General features: G+C 42.7%; 2 protein-coding genes across 6 annotated transcripts in view; one reads left to right on the forward strand and one right to left on the reverse strand.

Moving 5' to 3' along the window:
* The first annotated feature begins 2,460 nt into the window (after positions 1-2,460).
* On the forward strand, positions 2,461-10,319 carry RWDD1 (RWD domain containing 1). The gene is made up of 7 exons (XM_081856259.1): positions 2,461-2,669; positions 4,640-4,705; positions 5,606-5,736; positions 6,794-6,937; positions 7,938-8,070; positions 8,280-8,342; positions 10,035-10,319. Exons 1-7 carry the CDS (start codon positions 2,597-2,599, stop codon positions 10,145-10,147), a joined length of 723 nt encoding a protein of 240 aa, XP_081712385.1. The 5' UTR covers positions 2,461-2,596; the 3' UTR covers positions 10,148-10,319.
* Positions 10,320-11,719: 1,400 nt separating this feature from the next.
* The window catches only part of LOC309338796 (amine sulfotransferase-like), a 66,582-nt gene continuing 58,900 nt past the window's right edge, over positions 11,720-19,401 (reverse strand). For 2 of the 5 annotated variants that reach the window (XM_081856255.1, XM_081856253.1), the window contains exons 2-7: positions 17,781-17,925; positions 16,680-16,888; positions 14,551-14,677; positions 13,608-13,702; positions 12,406-12,586; positions 11,720-12,021 (exon numbers count right to left, since the gene is read on the reverse strand). In XM_081856255.1, the coding sequence (XP_081712381.1) occupies positions 11,897-12,021; positions 12,406-12,586; positions 13,608-13,702; positions 14,551-14,677; positions 16,680-16,888; positions 17,781-17,922 (879 nt within the window). In that variant the 5' untranslated portion in view covers positions 17,923-17,925 and the 3' untranslated portion in view covers positions 11,720-11,896. Of the gene's footprint in view, positions 12,022-12,405; positions 12,587-13,607; positions 13,703-14,550; positions 14,678-16,679; positions 16,889-17,780; positions 17,976-18,028; positions 18,159-18,200; positions 18,511-19,401 lie in introns of those variants that run through there. The other 3 variants (XM_081856254.1, XM_081856252.1, XM_081856256.1) reach the window with 3 other exon arrangements.

Genomic DNA, 19,401 nt, shown 5'->3' on the forward strand with positions numbered 1-19,401 from the left:
CTCTCTCTCTCTTTTTTTTTGGAGTTTTTATATTCCCAGTCGCATGTGTGTTTTATTATGTGTTTCATAAGCTATTCCACAGGATCTGCTGAAGGACAGTACAGAAATGCTTCAAATGAATGTATATTTATAAAGTATCTTGGCTGGGTGTGAACACCACAAAAAGAATGATAGGATGAAGAAAGATAATTGTAGTTGAGTCAATTAGTTACGCACAGCTGGAGATTTCACAAATGCATCTCATGTCCCTTTTGCCTTTGTTAAATGTTTTGTTATAGCTCCATCAGACCTTTTCCATATGCTCTAATCACAATTTGGCCGTTCTGAGTTTAATGGAATATCCCATCCTGAGCAAATTTTCATAGAATTACAGCCTTAGGCTTTTTGAATGAAATGTGGAGTGTAATAAAGTATCTTGGAAAACTCATCTGCTTTCAGAATTGGCAAAAGACAAGACACGTGGGTGCCTAAGGAAGAAAATCTGAATAGTTCTCATAGCAAAAACATAATAAATGGATCAACTATTTGCTGCTCTTTGGTGTAATATGAACACTGAGGCAAGTGTTTGAAAATGTTAATGGCTATATAATGAGAACTTCATTTTAAATTTGGTTCTCTGTCAATTCCATTGGGTGATGGCTGTTCAAAGTTTTGGGGGATCAGCTATTCCGTATGCACTCTGGCTTCCATCATGGTGTTCCGTTGCGCCAGAAGCAGCTTAGTCATGCTGGGCACATGACCCGGAAAGCTGTCTGTGGACAAACACCAGCTCCCTCAGCCTGAAACCCATAGTTGCCTTTGACTGGACTTACCATCCAGGGGTCCTTTACCTTTTTTATTTTTTACCTATGCAGTTTCAAACAAAGTGCTTCATGAAAGATATTAAATTTTAAGATTACAACAGTTTTTTTTTGGTTGGAGTCATCCTTTCAATACAATCCCTTTATTTTATAGTAAATCTTAAAACGCCTTTGTTAGATGCTACAGATAGATCACCCCTTGTCCTGCCAATGTAACAGGAAATGAACAGACTACTACCAAAGATTCTGGGAAATTCAATTCTTCATATTGTTTTAAAATATGGAAAAGGCTGGAAATATGGAAAAGGTTCCTGGAAAAGGCTGACTTCTTTTCACTATTTGTTTCTGCGCTCTGCTGCTACCAGTTGAACCGTCATCTTCTGCGTGCAGATCTTCATTGTGGGATTTGGCATATCTGTTTTAGGATATGCAGTCTGGGATATATATATATATATATATATAGACATACAGTATTTATTTCCCGTGTACATTACCAGCAACTGTATCCTTGAGAAAATATATCTAGATTTAAAAGAAACAATTAATGCAATGGCTCTCTTTTTTTTCCTTTAGAAGTATTTTTAGGTTGTTAAATGCTAAGCTTTTAAGGGATCTCGCAATAACAGAAAATCAATGAGTTGAATCGAGGATAACCATGTCCCCCGACGGCTGAATCATCTCTTTCTTTTTGCCTTGTAGTGCCAGCTGGCTACTATGGAGTACTTCTACCTGCTGTTTACTTCCTCCTCCATTATAAAAACATTAGAGGATGGGAAAGGAAAATATGCCCCACAGTGTTATGAATTACTAGTCTGAATTTACAGTCTTCTGCTATTTTTTTGCATGCATGCCAAGAATGCCTCCAATATTAAGCTGGCAGCACATACCTACTGCCTGCTCCTGACTCCTATTTCTCAACATTCCCAGTCATCTGACGTGCATCCACAAGCCTAAAAACCTGCCCTGTTCTGTATCACAGGTGAGGAACCTGCGGTCCAGGGGCTCACCTCATTCTGAGACTCCTATCGTTGCCTCATTTTTGCTTTCCCTCCTCAATTACTTTACTCCTTTCCCCTGGCTTTTCAAAACGCTTCCTCCCTCTTTCTATGCAGTCTTATAACAACAGGAAAGCGATAGGACTGGTGCCATATGGGGCTTTGGAGGTGAGAATAGAAATTAAAGCAGCGGGGCTAACACACATTAACCTGAAAGCAAGTCTCTGCTAAACTCAACGGACTTCTTTCTGAGCAGAGATCCGTGGGATTGCAATGTGCGGGCTGCAATCCTACATGCACTTCCTCGGGAGCAAGCGCCACCGCGCTGTTATTCTGTGTTTCCCTTCCATTCCCCGTTATCCCTGGAGGACTTTACGGAGCGGCTGCAACCCGTGGAGACCCCCGATTCCCTTCTCCGCATGACCGACAGAAACAAATACTGTAAGCGCTTCGAAGCGGAAGAGAAGCCCCCGCTTCTTTCCCGGCAGCCGTGGCCGGCTAGCCAGCGTCTTGGGAAGCAACGCGCCTGCTTTCCAGGCAAAGAGGCAGCCGTGGGGAAAGAACCGGGCCTGCGCGCCTGGGCGGCAGGCGCGACCAATCGTCGGCCGGAGCCACGGATTTCCTTGCCAGGCCGAGGAGTCGAGAGGCCGAGTGGGCGGCGCTGCGTTGCGCGTGCGTCCCGGCGGCCTGAGCCGTGCCTCCCTCGGCTGCCTCCTGCGCCCGCCGACTTCCTTTCTGCCCCTGCTCTGCCGGCGGAGGCGCTTGCGGGCCGGAGGGTTCCATGGCCGGCCGCGGGGGGCCATGACGGACTACGCGGAGGAGCAGCGCAACGAGCTCGAGGCGCTCGAGTCCATTTACCCGGACTCCTTCACAGGTGAGCGGCGCCGCCGCGTGCGGAGCCAGGTGGGCGCGGGCAGGGCGGCGGCGGCGGCGGCGCCAAGTTTCCGGCATGCGCTGCAGCTGATCTTTCCGCACTCCTGCCTCCCGGCGCGGCGATCGCCCGCATTGCCAGGCTGCTCCGAACTTCCGGCTTTCGAAGTGGGAAACCTCCCTCCAAGGTCCCCGTCCCACCCCCCATCCCCGTTCCTAACGGGAGAAGTTGCCAAACTTTTGCCTCGGGATCCTGGGTGGTGGGGATTTGCACTTCCCACTTTGCAGCAGGGACAGCTCCCTCCGGATGATGGAGGGGACGGTGCTCTCGCGCCTGTGTCCTCGGCTCTCAGGCTCCCCGTAAACCAGATGGGCCCCTGGCCTGATCCAGGCAGGGCTTTTCTTAGGGTCTTCACAGCTTCTCATGAGGTGCCCCCTCTGCCATGCTGGTGGCCCATGAAGAGCAGGGCAGAGCAAATCACGCAAGTAGTCTCCTGAAAACCTGGCCCTCATTCAGTCATTAATCCTCTTAATACCACCACTGTAAAAGACTTACTAATTTGAAAAAAAATCATATCCTGCCTTTTGATCTTAATAAAAGAGTTCCCAAGATGGTTTAGCAAATAATTACGGACCATGTTAAAACAAGCCAAGACATAACAATATGGTGTGGAACAACATTCTGCTGAAATCAAAAGTGTCCTTGAGTGCAGTTGGAGCCGTATTATGAAATGGTTGGGGGCAGATCTTGCTTTTATTCCAGAGATCCAAATGTGCGCTCTCATTTTCCAAACTTTGCTTCACATGATTCTGGGATTGGATCAAAACATCCCTTGGGTTTTAGGCTTGGTTTTTGGTCTTTTGTGCTTTAAGAAGCTTCTGTGGCAGATTTACAGTGGCACCTCAGGTTACATACACTTCAGGTTACAGACTCCGCTAACCCAGAAATAGTACCTTGGGTTAAGAACTTTGCTTCAGGATGAGAACAGAAATCGCGCAGCAGCAGCAAGCCCCATTAGCTAAAGTGGTGCTTCAGGTTAAGAACAGTTTTAGGTTAAGAACGGACCTCCAGAACGAATTAAGTACATAACCAGAGGTACCACTGTATGTCTGTAATACCAGATCACTTTGGATCACAGATGTGCAACTTTCAAAAGGTGTTTGTAGTACTTTTGAACTAGCATAAGGGCCATGGCATAAAATCAGGCTTGCACACCTGCTTGTTCCATGCTGTGCTACTATAAGTAAAGGATGAGAAAGCTTAGATATACTTGGAGTGGACCCACTGAAATGAACGAACATAAATTGCTTAACCCCATTTATTTTAATGGGTGTACTCAGGGTATGACTTAGCTTGAATTTTGCCCTACATTTTTATGTGTCACACTTGCCAAAAAGGTTAGCAAGCACTGTTTTGACTTTACACTGACACAAATGAAAACTGCTACAGCTTTGTATGGGACACATCCTTCATATACATTCAGTGAAACTGGCTGTGTAGCACTAAATAAACCAGGAAGTTTTGTGCGGCAAGCCTATGCTGTAGATGAGTAGTATTATCCCTGTTATTGCAGATAAGAGGCAACGTGTTATATGTGGGGCTGCATCTGAAGATGGTTTGGAAACTTCAGCTGGTGTGGAATTCAGTGACCAGGTTGCTCACCTGGGCAATACGGTTTCATTGAATCATATAATTGTAGAGTTGGAAGGGACCCTAAGCTATGTCCCTTCCTCAAAGGGGAAAGGCTCTTGAGTTAATAGAGGTTATTCCTGTCCAGCTGATTCTGGGATCTTGGTGAGCTGTTATCTAATTGGTCATTGAATTTCAATCCAACTTCCTTCCTATATAAAACAATTTAAAGAAAAGAGCAGAAGCTCTTGTGTTATGGCTGATGGAGACAAAACCAACCAGCCTCTGGGTGGCAGAGGGAGAAAACCTTTATTGTCTTCATTTATGACTTCTTTCTTCAACAGTGTTATCAGAAAAGCCAATAAGTTTCACTATCACTGTGACATCTGAAGCAGGAGAAAATGACGAAAGTAAGTTGACTGCTGTTGAACTTTCATATGGAAAGAGATCTCCCACAAAGAAAAGACATTTGGCATAAAATGCTTAAAAGACTTGATTGTTTCTAAATTGATAGGAGGTGGTCCGTTGATAATAGTGTAACAGTACCAGGTCTGCAGATTGACACAGTCAGGTGGGCACATATGGGGTAAGGCAGTACTGCTAGTAAACTGGTCCTAAACCATGTATGGTCTGAAGGGGCGAGCACTTAGCTGAAACAGACCAAGTCTAGGTCTGGTCAGGGTCTAGTTTGGAGATAGCCTGGAAACCGCATCTGTGTTGCATTGGGTTCCATGACAGAATAAGGTGAAGGATTTAGTAAAACAAACAAAAATATAGATTGTTAGGCCCACTACACAACAACAAGCGTAGTAGTAGCTTCTTTTGTTGCAGCTGCATGTTGTCATTGAAGCATTTTTATGTTTTCACCATGGGAAAGGATGAGTGTACAGTGGTACCTTGGTTTACAACCATAATCTGTTCCGGAGGTCCGGTTGTAAACCAAAACAGGTTGTAACCCAAGACGCGCTTTTGCCAATGGGGCCTCCCCCCCAAAAATGGGTTGTAATCCAAAAACAGGGACATGCACTTCTGGGTTTGACGTGGTTGTAATCCAAAACGGTTGCAAGCCAAAGTACCACTGTAATGCAGTAAGGAAAACTGAGCTACACTCCCATTAGAGGGCTCAGACACCTCTTTATTGCATTTAAAACAGCAACCATCACTTTGGTTGCAGGTTGCACACTGGTGTGTTTGTGTGTTGGGCCTTCATCATAACTAGGTTGTGTAAATTGCTTCTAATATAATGAATGTCAGTAGGTGCTGTTGGCAGCATGAAGCAACGATTTCTAATGTTTTCTGTTGCATTGTAGCTGTCCAGGCAACCCTCAAATTCACATATGCGGAGCGCTATCCTGATGAAATCCCCCTCTATGAACTACTCTCTCAAGAGAATCTTGAGGACAGTGACATCACAGACATACTGAAATTATTACGGGAACAGGTAAACAGCATCCTCTTTAATAATGTTTAATAACATCAAGGTGCAGCAAGTTCAGCTATTACCCCATGCTTAGCCATACAGATCCTTTACAAAGAGGGGAATAAAGGGTGTGGTTGTTTTTTCAAGCTCAAGGATAATGGGTTCTGCAGATAGGTAAAGTCGATAAAATACTTAATGGATAAATATAAATCTACTTCAAAAACAAACAATTCAGCTAATGTTGGTCCTCTCCATTAGCTGACAGAGCACTTGAAAATATCTTGCACAGTACCAGTAATAACACACTTTAGTTTATCACTATTCTGAATTTTATTATTATTACTATTATTATTAAACTCCTGGCTTTGAACCACAACGCCTTAAAAAAGCAAGTTTGCATTGAAGTGGTGGTAAGGAATCTGTTATGCACCACCATTGGCAATATGGCAGTGTTAAGGATAATTTAAGGCTGCAATCTTTATATGAACTTAGCAGGAAGCAAGTCCCATTGAGCTCAGTGGGACTTAATGCAGGGTAAAGTGCAATCCTACTTTGATTAAGTTATATTGTGTATGATCACATGAATTCCAGGGTCTGTAGGTGGCTTTGGAAACATTTCAGGGTAGCATTTTATTAGTTCTTTCTCGTTATAATAGACCATCTATTTTTCCCTTTCATGAAATGATTTATGAATTTTACAAAGGCATATCTGCAGGTTTTGATGTTATTTTTGTCTGCTTTTTAAATTGTCGCATCAGAACTAGATTGGCCAACGTAACAGTAACCTGTTATAGGATATTTTATCCCACAACACATTGGAAAGTGCAAAGATGGCCTTTGTGCTATTTTTGTACTAGTTGGGAATTGCAGGTCTGAGACAATATGAGTCTTGGTAAATACAAATAATAAATAGGAGTGATTTATCTTGAAGCTGTTGTTCCATGCGGATTTTGCATTCAGTATATGTATATTTCTCCCCCATTTTCTGCCTGCTTGGCAACGTTCCTCCCACAGATTTTGTATTTGCTGTGCCATGATGTGACTTCATTTCCTGCTAAACATTTTTTCTGTATTTCAGGCAGACGAGAACCTGGGCATGGTAATGATCTTCACACTAGTATCGGCTGTGCAAGAGAAATTAAATGAAATAGTAGATCAGATAAAAACAAGGAGGGAAGAGGAAACTAAACAGAAGGAGAAAGAGGCAGAGGAAGCAGAAAAGGTGAAAGTTTAGTTGAAATTGTTTTTCTTATTTGCTGAATACAAGAAATCTTAGTGGACTCCCCGGCCTGGCTAAGTGTAGCTTTACTTTAATACACTTTGTGGTAAATAAGGAGGGCTGTTAAACTCACTTTGCCTAGTCCAGCAACCTCTTCTAAGTGTTCTTGTTGTTGTTATTATTAAAGATCTGTAACCCACCTTTTCAACTGAATGATTCCCAAAGCTATGGGACCAAATTCAAGGTTTTGGTACCAATATGTATAGGCTTATCACAGCTCAGGACCAGGTTACTTGAGAGCAGTGCTATTTTTCTAGAACTCACCATAAGCGCCTCCCTTGTTCTCTTAGAATGGCAATGCTGCCCACCTGAGAGGTGCCAGAACTGAGTTCCGGTGAGCTCCAACTGAAAAAAAGCCCTGCTTGCAAGGCTGAGCCAGCAGGTCACTGCATTTTGCAGAAGCGTTTCTCCTTGAAGTCCTTAAAATGATGTCAGAAACCCACTCCACAATAACTCGGAGCTGGGATTTCATTGTAGCTGCCCCAGTTTTCTGCTACAAAATCTCTGCAGAGATATGACAGTTTCAGGAAACAACTGAAGACATTTTTTGTTCCGATAAGCTTTCCTGCTGGGTGAAAAGGTTTCTTCCCTAGGTGGTTTTTTTTTGGTATTGTTTTTAAAACAGTCAAGGAGGGCAGGGTTTTAAACTGTTTCTAGTTGGTTTTAGGGTATGTTTGAAAAATTGCCTTGAAGTTCAATGTGAAGTGTGATTTATAAATTAATAAAATAATAAGTTAGCTCTCAAGCACACTACCCCAACCCCCCCCCACACATGTGTACTGCAGCCTTTAGTCCTTTAGAGGATGAATAGGGACAGAGTGTTTCTCATTTGTCCCTCAGTCCAAGAGTACCAGACAGCTAGAGCAGACTTGTGTGTTCTTGATTGTTTTGTTTTCTGAATTGTATATTAATATTGTTTGTTTGTTTTGGCCTTTCTGCGTAGCAATGTTTCCATGGCACCCCGGTCACCATTGAAAATTTTCTAAGCTGGAAAGCAAAATTTGATTTAGAGATGCTAGAATTTAAAAGAAAGAAGGTGAAAGAGGAAGAACAGTCTGGCAAAAATAAACTAACAGGTAAGAGGTATCAGTTGCCTTAGGTCAGCCCTTCCCTAACAGCTGTGCTGGCTGGTGCTGATGGGATTTGTAGGCCAGAGCGGGTGGTGGGCCCCAAAATGGACTTCCGAAAGCCATCTAGGTGGCCACTGTGGGAAAGAGGATGCTGGGCTAGATGGGCCTGATCCTGCAGGGCTGTTCTTAATTTATCATGTTCTTATTTCTTACAGGGAAACAGCTGTTCGAAACAGATCATAATCTTGACACATCTGATATTCAGTTCTTGGAAGAAGGTAACTGGCGAATCCTATTTCCATTGCTACAAATTGTAATTATTCATACTGAGAACAAAATCTGCCCCTGGTAGCGGCCTAAATGCTGCCTCTAGCACTTTTGGAAGGGGTTAAAAGTTTTAATGTTTTGCTTGCCAGTTCTGTGCTATAAGCACCTGGTGTGAAGCGCAGGATGCGTCCCTGCAAAAAGGGATGGCTGCCTGGCTCGTCATCCTCATTCACCCCCCAAATGTGGCCAATGCGCTGATGGAAGCTGGAGGGTGGCAAAGCTCTTCACCTGTGAGGGGAGGGGGTATGTCAAAGACAGGCAGAAGCTTATCATGTCTCCCCCTGGGTAGTGCCTAGTTTGGGTGTCTGAGAGGCTCAGGTTCATCACCTTGGCTGCTTGGCCTAAAGACAAAACAGAAAGGTAATGATTAAAAGTAAAAAGAATGCACCTTATTCCCCAGAGAAGCAGAGATATAATGCAGCCTTAATAATGTAGGCTAATTACTATTATTATTTTTTATTGAGTTTATATACCGCCTTACACCCAGAGGTCTCTGGGCGGTTCACAAAACAAAAACAAAATATATTATAAAAATAACAACAACCCAATAATCCCCCCCCCCCCGCGCAAAAGCCACATTTTCAAAGGGCATAGGATGTCAGTCAAATCAACCAAAGGCCTGGTTAAAAAAAGGAATGTTAAACATAAGGAAACATTCAAAAGGAAAGTTTTTGCCTGGTGCCTGAAGGTGTATAATGAAGGTGCCAGGCAAACTTCCCTGGGGAGAGCATTCCACAGATGGGGAGCCACTGCAGAGAAGGCCTCTTTTCGTGTTGCCACCCTCCGGACCTCTCGAGGAGGCACACGAAAGAGGGCCTCAGAAGGGGTCCGGGAAGGTTCATATGGAAGGAGATGGTCATGGGGTTTACTGCATGAGATTGTAGCCTCAATATAAAGGGACCAAGGTAACAAAGAACATGTGGAAAATAACAGCCACTTTACTGTCCAGAAGATGTCACTGTTGTTCCATTTTGCCTTTTTGGAATGGAAAGCACTTGAATGCTCCGGTTTAATTAATCATAGACACAAACTGCAGGTTACATAGAATCCAATTATTCTTCCCTATATTTCTTTTGTTTTAAATCCAAAGCAGTTTGTGGAAGCTCAGAATAAAACAAGTGAGAGTGAGGAGAGCAGAGGCTTAATCCTTCCCTCAGTGTAAAACCCTTTCCCAAAGCTGATTTTTGACCAGAGGAGACATAAAGTCCCTATAATATAGGCCACTGGGAAAACTTCAAGATTATTGTTTTGAGGGCCCCTTCCCCATAATTTGTTGCACTCAAACACTGCTTAGGCTGTGTTGGGTTTAAAAATGTTTAAAAGGCAGAGGAAGAATTGGGATACTCCATATAACAAACCCAAAATGCATGTTGTTCAACAGCAACTGATGGCACGCAGTGGAGATCTAAACTGCCTTTTAGTTCACAAACCTCAGACACAATGCAGCCCACTAGACCTCTCCATCTGGCTTGCTTTAGATAATCTGTTTAATATAACTATGTAGAGCAGTAGATGGCATTGACTCTTCATAGCATTTTGCTAAAGATTCTTAGCAAGCATAGCAGGCAGTCCATCTGATATTGGGCTTTTGAACTCTAGAATGACTCTAGAATGACAGTTTTATCTCTCTTCTCTCCCCAAAGCTGGAAACAGTGTGGAAGTAGATGAATCTTTGTTCCAGGAAATGGATGATTTGGAGTTGGAGGATGAAGAAGACGATCCTGACTATAACCCTGCCCATCTAGAGAGCGACTAGATGGAAATTGTTGTACCAACTTTACTGATCAACCTGTATGAACATTTGTACAGAGAGACACCCACATATGTTTTGGTTCCCCTTTTACTTAAGACAAAAGTATTTTAATTCCAAGAGGCCACCTTCTCTGACATCTTTCATCACAGATAATAAATTGACTTCAGGTGTTTGACATTCGCGTTCTTGAATCTCTTGCGTTATAGAAGAAGCTGTACCGGGTGTTGAAGTTTAAACTGCACTTGAAACGCTAATCTTACTGTATTGCGAAGGCCTTGGGTTTGAAACGATTGCGTTGTGCACAAAGCAAAACATAGAACGAGAAGCATTCTCATATTATCTTCAGTCCTAAACCTTCTTAGGACCAGTTGTTCTGAAAAGAAGTTGCTCTTTAGAACTCTCCCTTTCACAGCATCCAAAGATTATGGAAGTACAGTGGAGGTGTTCATTTTAATAATGATAAAGAGAGAAAGGGCGAGATGTACAGATTTGCTTTAGGAAGTGTATTCAGTGTTTGGCTCTAAATCAGGGGTCGGGAACCTGTGGCCCTCCAAATGTTAAACACAAATTCCCTGGAGTGGCTGGCAGTGTGTCTGGCATCACAGCTTATCAGAATAATTTGGGGGTGAGGCAGCCACGACACTAGGGCAATGTGGGCAGAAGCACAGGCGGGGATGATGGGGGCTATAATTCAACAGTTGGAGAGCTACAGGTTAGTCACCCCTGCTGTAAAGGCCCCCCCTCCCATGTGATATAAGATTGACCATTCAACGACATTTACTTCCTTATGATCTGTTAACAAATGGCGCCTGGTCCACATATATACTTGGACTTCCAATTTTCATGTTAAGATCTAATCAGAGGAGGAGATGCTAGGGGAAAAAATGCAATTCCAAATAAAAATTATGTGGAATAGAGTGAAAGGTATAATTGGTTGTGTGAAAGTTTCTCCATAACATTACCATTTCAACGTTTTAGGTAAAACACCTTTGTTATCTTTAGAAATTGTGTGATCTGTTTTGGGGTTTGATACCCCATTAAATTCTCCACTGAGAAGAATCTCATCTGTGCTGACATTAATAATTTCATTTCTTTTCTGAAAATAATTATTTTATTGTTGAGTGCATAAATGCATCCTAGTAAATATTCTTTCACAGCACATTCCAAAAATAAATCTCTTATCTAGGTCTGTAATCTATTCAAGGGGGGTTTTGGAGTGATGATGTTTTAGCAAGAAAAATGGCAACCCCTTTCTTTTTTATTCACTTCCTCTGATCAGGTAAAAATGACTTCTACCAGTTTCGAACTTCCAGTAACATACTTTATTTTTCCTCCTATGAATTACTTGTAGCATTAATAGTACCATTCCCCCCGTTTGTTTTAGTAATCTGCTAAATTTATTTCTTTTTATAGGGCATTTATAGGGCATTATTTATTTATACAAAAGTAATACATAAAACATTTTCAACCTACAAGAAACTATTTCTCCTTATTGCAAAGAAGAAATTTAATAGAACAAAACAGGGGCAACAAAGAGTCAGAAATTAGGACATGCTCAGGGGTGTAGAAACAGAGTAAGAGCACAGTATGAATGTAATTTTATTGTGTTTTTTAAAAATCTTGCACATATTACAGTATTATATTAGGAGGCTATTAAGCCACATGAGAGTTTTTCTCACTAACTCTTACAAATAGGCCTGGATTAAATGCATACAGTGAACTGTATTTCATCCTTCCAGGTTGAAGGCAGACTCATGATTCCTCATGGATGTCCCAGCAGAACTTGATGGGCAGCTTTTCCATTCTCTCCTTAAAAACGCTGTCAAACCTTTCATTTTGTGCGACTGTCATCGTGTTCTTCCAGTCTCCAACAGTGCCTGGCCCAGGAAGCAGACAGAAAGAACGTGCATTGTGGTGGTCAAATAGATCTCTATAACACCAGATATATTCCATCCCTAGTTGGGAATATGATGATGATGATGATAATTTATGCCCCACCCATCTGGCTGAGTCTCCACACTCCAGATTGGAAAAACAAATATGCCACCCTTAAATACATATATTTTGAAGGAAACAACAGCAGGGAAAGTACATATTAGAACAAGTCTAAAATTAGGAAACAATGGAAACTGAAGAGTTTTATGAAAGACTGGGAAAATTAAATCGCCTTGGTGAACATCACGTGTCAGACCAATTGTCAGGTGAATCTGTCAGGGATTCTGCAAGCAGCACCAAGTCAGTTTGATCTGCCACTGACTTACCTTTGCGAAGATAATGTCCTTTGCTGTAGTCCATGAACTCTGGTGGCAAGAAGTCATAGTTTGCCCTGGGATCTGCTTTCATTTTATTAAATGTAGCCTGATCCACAACAGCATCCACCTCCTTTTCCGTCAGTCTCTTTCCCAGGAAGTCGCATATTTTCAAGACACAGCTTCTTAGATCCTGAAATGGGAAATAGTTTTGATGTCAAGCCATCCACAACTGAGAGACACAACAGCCTCGTGACTAAAATTCATGGAACAAGCAGGATAACAAGCAGAGGGAACAAGCAGCCAGCGTTTCTCTTTGACTAGTTGGGAATAATTGCCATTGCATTATATTGTACTTGTAACTGTTGCTTTTGTTCTGTGAGCCACCCATGGGACAGCTATTTAAATTGAATCCACAAGTAAATAAATAAACAAAATGCCACCACTCCAGACAGGAGGGGGCGTTCTGTGACATCTCTTCTCGGCCTGTAAAATGATATATCTTGCTTGGAACACTTTATTTACAGCCCCATCATCTCTCAGGGTAAATGGTTACAGTGCACTCTTTGGAGTTTAGGGCCTAAAAAGCTGGTCCTAGGTCCATGTCCTCCTGGGCTTCTTTATCATTTAGAAAGGAGGGAAGACTATCAAGGAAAGCAGCAGCTGAATTGGGGTTTTGAACTGTTTGTATTGAACACTCAGTAAACCTTTCGTGGTTTTCAAGCAGGCAGTTGGAGTGCTTGTCTCTTCTGAAGATAGTGTCAGAATTCATTGTTTCCATTAACTATGTTGGTAAAAATCATTGCATTATTGCATATTCAGATATTGTGTGCTTTTTAAAATGCTGCCTGGCTAGAAGATGATTGCAAAGAGGCACACCCCCATGTTGTAATTTATTTATTGATTGATTGATAGTTGATGTGGGAATATGCTTCAACCATGACTGCTTCGAAATTAGTTAATAATAAAAGGGCAACTTTTTGATTCCTGGGGGGGCGGGGGGTTTGAAATTGCTTATATAAATTCACAATGGTTTCAATGCAACATGATAAGCTCACTCAAATTGAGACCATAGACTGTGTTAAATTGATGATGAGGCAGAATCTTCTTCAGTCAGGGCACTTGAATCATCATATTGCTTCCTTCCTGTATTTTGTAAAGGTGAGTTTTGATGCTTGTTTAATATCAGACTTGGTAACATTTTGACACCTTACCTTTTTCATTTCTTCATAGGTAAGAAATAGAATATTGAAGTAATCTCTCTGAGTGTACCAGCCTTCCACGTGGTCCAACCATAAACTTGCAATTACTGATAGGAGAGAAGTTGATTTGGCGTAAATGTAGAGGAGATATATATTTATTTATTTATTGGAGAGCAGCATAACACTCAGATAAAATGAATTAAAACATTTTAAAGGAACCAAATATGAACCAGCAATAGTGTAAACCATTAGATCATAATAAAATTCAGCCCAACCTTTCAATGAAACAAAGCAGCTTGAAATCGGAATGAGATGGATTGGAAAGGAAAGAAAACAAACACAGGCTGAATGAATAGCTCCCAACCTCGCCAAACACTTTCTCAGAGAAAGAATTTGCAGAGGAGTTCTGTATTTTAAGGCTCCCTGCAGTGCTTCCCATCCCAGTGTGATGGGAGATTGATGGGTGGGCTGAGATCAGTCTAGCCTTCCTCCATCACACTGGGATGGGAAGCACTCTGGCAGTTTCCATATATGGTGTGGCAGTTGATACCTACAACATTTAGGAGACCCTTTATGGGTTTCTGACTTATAACTTGACACCAATCTCTACACTTCATTCAGGGTTAGGTGATCCACCCTGTAATGATTTGTAGCTGCTTCAGCTCATGCCTGATTTGCTTTGGGAGTTGGTCAAATTTATACCCTACCTTCTGCCTCAATGGTCAGCAGCTATCCATGGCATAAACCTGTGTGCTGTAATTAATTTAGTTGGAAAAACTATTATGGATGCACATGGAAAGTAAGTTTAGACTTCCTCAGAGCAACCAACAGCATCAGATGTGGCACTCTGGAATAATTCCTTACCGCACACTGAATTTCTTTTATTTGTTTTCAAAGGAGGATAGGGAATGAAGGGACAAAAGTGACTTGTTTTAGAGTGGCAAATCATCCTTACCTTTTCCAGACAAAAACCTCTCCATGAAAATCCCAAAGTCATCTACTTTTTCTAGTGTGCATGCAGCTTTGGTAAAATGATAATAGGAAACCAGAACATCCTTTGGGTTTCTGGCCACATAAACAACCTGCAGGAATAACAACAAATTCTTTTTGGCTTGACTCTTCCAAGGATGAGATAGATATTGCTAGCAATGAAACTGTTCTCCCAAACCTGGCTTTTCCCATAATATTCTCTGCTTGTATCAAATAATAAAATTGTTAACCATCTGCAGCTTTATTTTTTCTGTGTGGTTTTTAATTGTCAGAGTCCAATTTCAATTTTCTTCTTTCCAGTACTGGTAATAGTAACTAAGAGAGAAGAGAATGTGTACTTGATGCTCTAACATTAGAGCCTTTATACAGTGTTCAAGCTCAGTGTACCTGCCTCTCACTCTTGGATTTTTCCTCGCCTCCCTGGAGGTTTTTATATCCCGCTGGAACAATGATGAAATATTTCTTCAGAGCTGGGAGGCTTGCCCTTTGACCCCACCTCCACTTGATTCAAAGGTGAGTTGTTTGGGTAATCAGAATTATATCTGATCATCTTTCATCATTTATAAGTCTCCCTATTAACTAGCCGCTAATAAAGATTGAAGGACAGATCGTGAAGCTGAGGCTCCAATACTTTGGCCACCTCATGAGAAGAGAAGACTCCCTGGAAAAGACCCTGATGTTGGGAAAGATGGAGGGCACAAGGAGAAGGGAATGACAGAGGACGAGATGGTTGGATAGTGTTCCTGAAGCTACCAACATGAGTCTGACCAAACTGTGGGAGGCAGTGGAAGATAGGAGTGCCTGGCGTGCTCTGGTCCATGGGGTCATGAAGAGTCGGACATGACTAAACGACTAAACTACAACAATAAAGATTGCTTAGCACACAATTTTCTCAGCCGGAAGTCCCCCTTGAGATGCATTTTTGACAGACCCTCCTGTCAGTTATATGACGTTGGTCTTCATTGTCTCATTCTCCCTTCAAATCTCCTGGAAATCTCATTGCAGCAACATATCCTATGCTGAATTCTTCTGAATTCCCACCATCTCACCCATTGACAAAGCTGACACTTCCAGAACAGCAAAACAGCCATTCTTCTGGGCTGCATCAATAGGAGTATAGCATCTAGATCAAGGGAAGTAATAGTGCCACTGTATTCTGCTCTGGTCAGACCTCACCTGGAGTACTGTGTCCAGTTCTGGGCACCACAGTTCAAGAAGGACACTGACAAACTGGAAGGTGTCCAGAGGAGGGCAACCAAAATGGTCAAAGGCCTGGAAACGATGCCTTATGAGGAACGACTAAGGGAGCTGGGCATGTTTAGCTTGGAGAAGAGGAGGTTAAGGGGTGATATGATAGCCATGTTCAAATATATAAAAGGATGTCACATAGAGGAGGGAGAAAGGTTGTTTTCTGCTGCTCCAGAGAAGCGGACACGGAGCAATGGTTCCAAACTACAAGAAAAAAGATTCCACCTAAACATTAGGAAGAACTTCCTGACAGTAAGAGCTGTTCGGCAGTGGAATTTGCTGCCAAGGAGTGTGGTGGAGTCTCCTTCTTTGGAGGTCTTTAAGCAGAGGCTTGACAACCATATGTCAGGAGTGCTCTGATGGTGTTTCCTGCTTGGCAGGGGGTTGGACTCGATGGCCCTTGTGGTCTCTTCCAACTCTATGATTCTATGATTCTATGATTCTATGATTCTGTGCTCTTTTTTCATTCTGATCCAGTGACATAAGCTTTAGGAATGATGCAGGTTAGAGAAATGGCATGGCTCTTTTTTGTGCTGACCAAACTGTACCACAAGATTGAGGCAGGAAATTCAGGGGAAAGATGCTGATCCTTGGCGAGCCGGCCCACCAGGGAGGAAAGGTTTGGTATGCTAATACTATCCTGGTATGCTAATTATTTTACATGAAGATATGAGTAAGATGTGTAAACACTGGATTTTCCACTTTTTAAAGAATATTAATGATCTGAAAAAGCATACTTCACAATTGTTCTGTTTCATGTGATAAATGGGATGTGTTCTTTCTGGGCTTAAAACAAAGTGAGACAAACATTTGATTTGATCAAATAATAAATACGGCAAGACCTACTTTTCCTCTTCCATTCCTTAATCCCTTTGGTACTAAATAGTAGGGTAGATGGGTAGTAAAGAGTCGAGGTGATGGTCGATTGACGTAGTCCATATTGCGGACATTGGCCTCCAGCCATGGAGCTCTATCTAGTAAGTCTATGTGTTCAGTTCCATCTCGATGACCTTTGTGCAAAATCAAGGTCAAAATATTTTGAGTCCATACTGTTCCTATGAAAGAGGATAAGTTATTTAATTAATTCAGTGCCATAAATGTACATACTAGTTTACAGAGCAAAATAATTAAAAACAACATGCCTCTCAATCATGGAGCTTACTATTTAAATTGCAAACTGTTAGAGACAAGGAAGGATGAGGAAGAAGGGAGTCAAAGGAAACACAGCAAGGGCAGGGATGGTTGAATAAGAGAATGTGAAGATTCACCAAGGCTTTCTTTCCATTGTGGATGAGAAATAGGAAGCCTTCATGTCTGAGGATTTGGGAGGACAGAAAAATGTTTGCTAAGATGTTCCTTTCTTTTTCAGAAAACCACCACAAACTCTGTTCTAGATTCTCCCTATAGATGGAAATGCAAATGACCAGTCAAAGTCCAGGGAATAAAAAGAGTTGTCAGTCCTCCAAAGTACTTTGATTCAGCTTATTCCAATCATCATTATTATTCTTCCCAGGAATTTTGAGAAATGCTCATTGTATTTTGCCTTCTTGTCACTCAATTCCTCAGTGCCTATATAATGCAGACCTGTCAAATTACTGTCTAAACCCCTCCGTTCTACCCATTGAATATGTCCCATTTGCACAAAGACTTGGTTGGAACTTCCTCTCCTCTCCCATTCCCAGTTACTAGATCCCCTTCAAAGCAGATCTGGGGATACACAGAAGGGGGCGCCTATGGGAAGGGAAAGTCAGGAAAAGTTCTGGTGTGCAAGTGGAAGTTCTTGTGTGGAGGGCACAACTGCATTGGACACAGTCCCCTGTTACTGAACAGCTGTGGCAAAAACCTAATGAAAAAAAGAGATACAGGTATGAGAGTCTTTTAACAATGGAAGTTTACCAATACCATTTTACAACCACATGCAAAAGGCACACACGTTTCTAATCTTACCTGACTTTGGATAAGTAGCTAGAAACACATCACTGTCCCTGATTTCAAAATCCTCCAGGGAATCTATGTACTCCGGTGAACAACAATCTGGCTGGAAATAAAATCCTTTGTATTTGACAGCGTATTTCTCGGCTGGTTGCATTGCCTGTATAAGAATAAAGAGCGGAGAAGCAGAGAACAGTTCCCGCTACGGCGCTGCAAGAGGAAATCACAAAGAAAGAGAGTTGTCATTCGGTGAAATCCTGCTGTGCTTTTGCAGAGCTCAAAGCACAATCCCAGGCTTCCCCTCCGTCGGAGGTGAGCGACATAGAGCTCCAAGGTATCCCCTGTTCCTTGAGGAACAGAAACGTGGCTCAGCATTGAAGCATTTCCCCCCTTCCTTTTATTTTATTTTCTGAAACGGTGCTGCTTCCAACTCACCGCAGCCTTCCCCGTTTCCGCGTAGAGACTGGGCGTCCTGGCCAGAGTCCTTTCGCTGCTTCCTCATTCCCGGGCTTGGCTCCAGCAGGGCCCTAGAGACCTTCTGCTCCTTCCCAAAGCCCGGTAAGCGCTTGCCGGGCTCTGGCACCGCGCTGCCCTAAATCGGCCCCTGCTGAGGAGAACTTCCTTCTTGAGGCAAGGCTGGTCTCTAACCCAGCTTGCAACTGCGCTTCTTCGGCCCAGCCCAGCAAGGCACCTTTTGCCAGATCCCGCAACCCGCCTCCATTGTTTCCCTCTATTTAGTTGAGCACTCTCGCAGAAGCCTTCTCAGCTCTCGTTCTGCCCCCCAAGGCTTCTTGTCAGTGGCTCCACTCCGGCCCTTTCGAGGCACAGCAACGGACGACGAAGCCCTTCCCTCCGAGGCTCAGCTCCCAAGGCTTCCCCACTGTCATCATAAAGAAATCCCAAAGGAAGGAGGCAAGAGACAGGGAAATCTTCTGTGCGTGGGAAGAAAAGCTTCGAGGATTTGGTAGAGCACATTTTCTTGCCTGCCTGGGGCCAAATCACTTTCTCTCTCGATGTTAGCGTCTATCTATTCCTGGGGGAGTCGGAGGTATTTCTTTCTGTTCTGCTCCCCCCATCCCACATACAGTGGATCCATGTGTGTTTTCATAATGAGGGTGCTGGGTGAATACCCAGGGGATCCCTGTTGGGGCGGGTTTTCCAGAACTGAGACACCGCCATCCAAAAGGATGTGGGAGAATGTTTTACTAAGGTCCAATGCCAAGATGAAGTACCAGGCTTGCAAACTGAGCCCTCTGCTTTATGCAAGTGAGGTGTGTGGGCAATGCCAGGAGGCAGGACCGATGCCTCAACACCTTCTACATGTGCTGCGTCAGGAAAATTTGGGGTATTGTATGTATCTCTTTGTACACACATGACTTGCATTCCAATCTCAGCAACTTTAGACTCCAAAAGAAGCCCCATTTTAACAAAATGTTCTAAATAAATCAGTGTTGGTTGATTTAGAAATCTATCCAGGAAAGGTAGTGACTTTTTTCATTTGCACACAGCTTATCTAAGATCGAAATTTTCTCAAGCCCAAGAATGATCTTTCAGATCCAACAGATTGGCAGCAATGTTTTCCACCATTTCCACCATCTTCACTATCTCCCACCTTGCCTGTTCCAAAGGGAAGAGC

Source organism: Podarcis erhardii, assembly GCF_964252035.2.
Source record: "Podarcis erhardii genome assembly, chromosome: 3".
NCBI classification, from domain to species: domain Eukaryota; kingdom Metazoa; phylum Chordata; class Lepidosauria; order Squamata; family Lacertidae; genus Podarcis; species Podarcis erhardii.

Bases quoted from the DNA above. Each gene is read 5' to 3' on its own strand.
- RWDD1 (XM_081856259.1), top strand. From the start codon at position 2,597: ATGACGGACTACGCGGAGGAGCAGCGCAACGAGCTCGAGGCGCTCGAG. The intron at 4,706-5,605 runs GTAAGTTGACTG...GTTGCATTGTAG, and splicing joins AGCAGGAGAAAATGACGAAA to CTGTCCAGGCAACCCTCAAA. The intron at 8,071-8,279 runs GTAAGAGGTATC...TATTTCTTACAG, and splicing joins TGGCAAAAATAAACTAACAG to GGAAACAGCTGTTCGAAACA.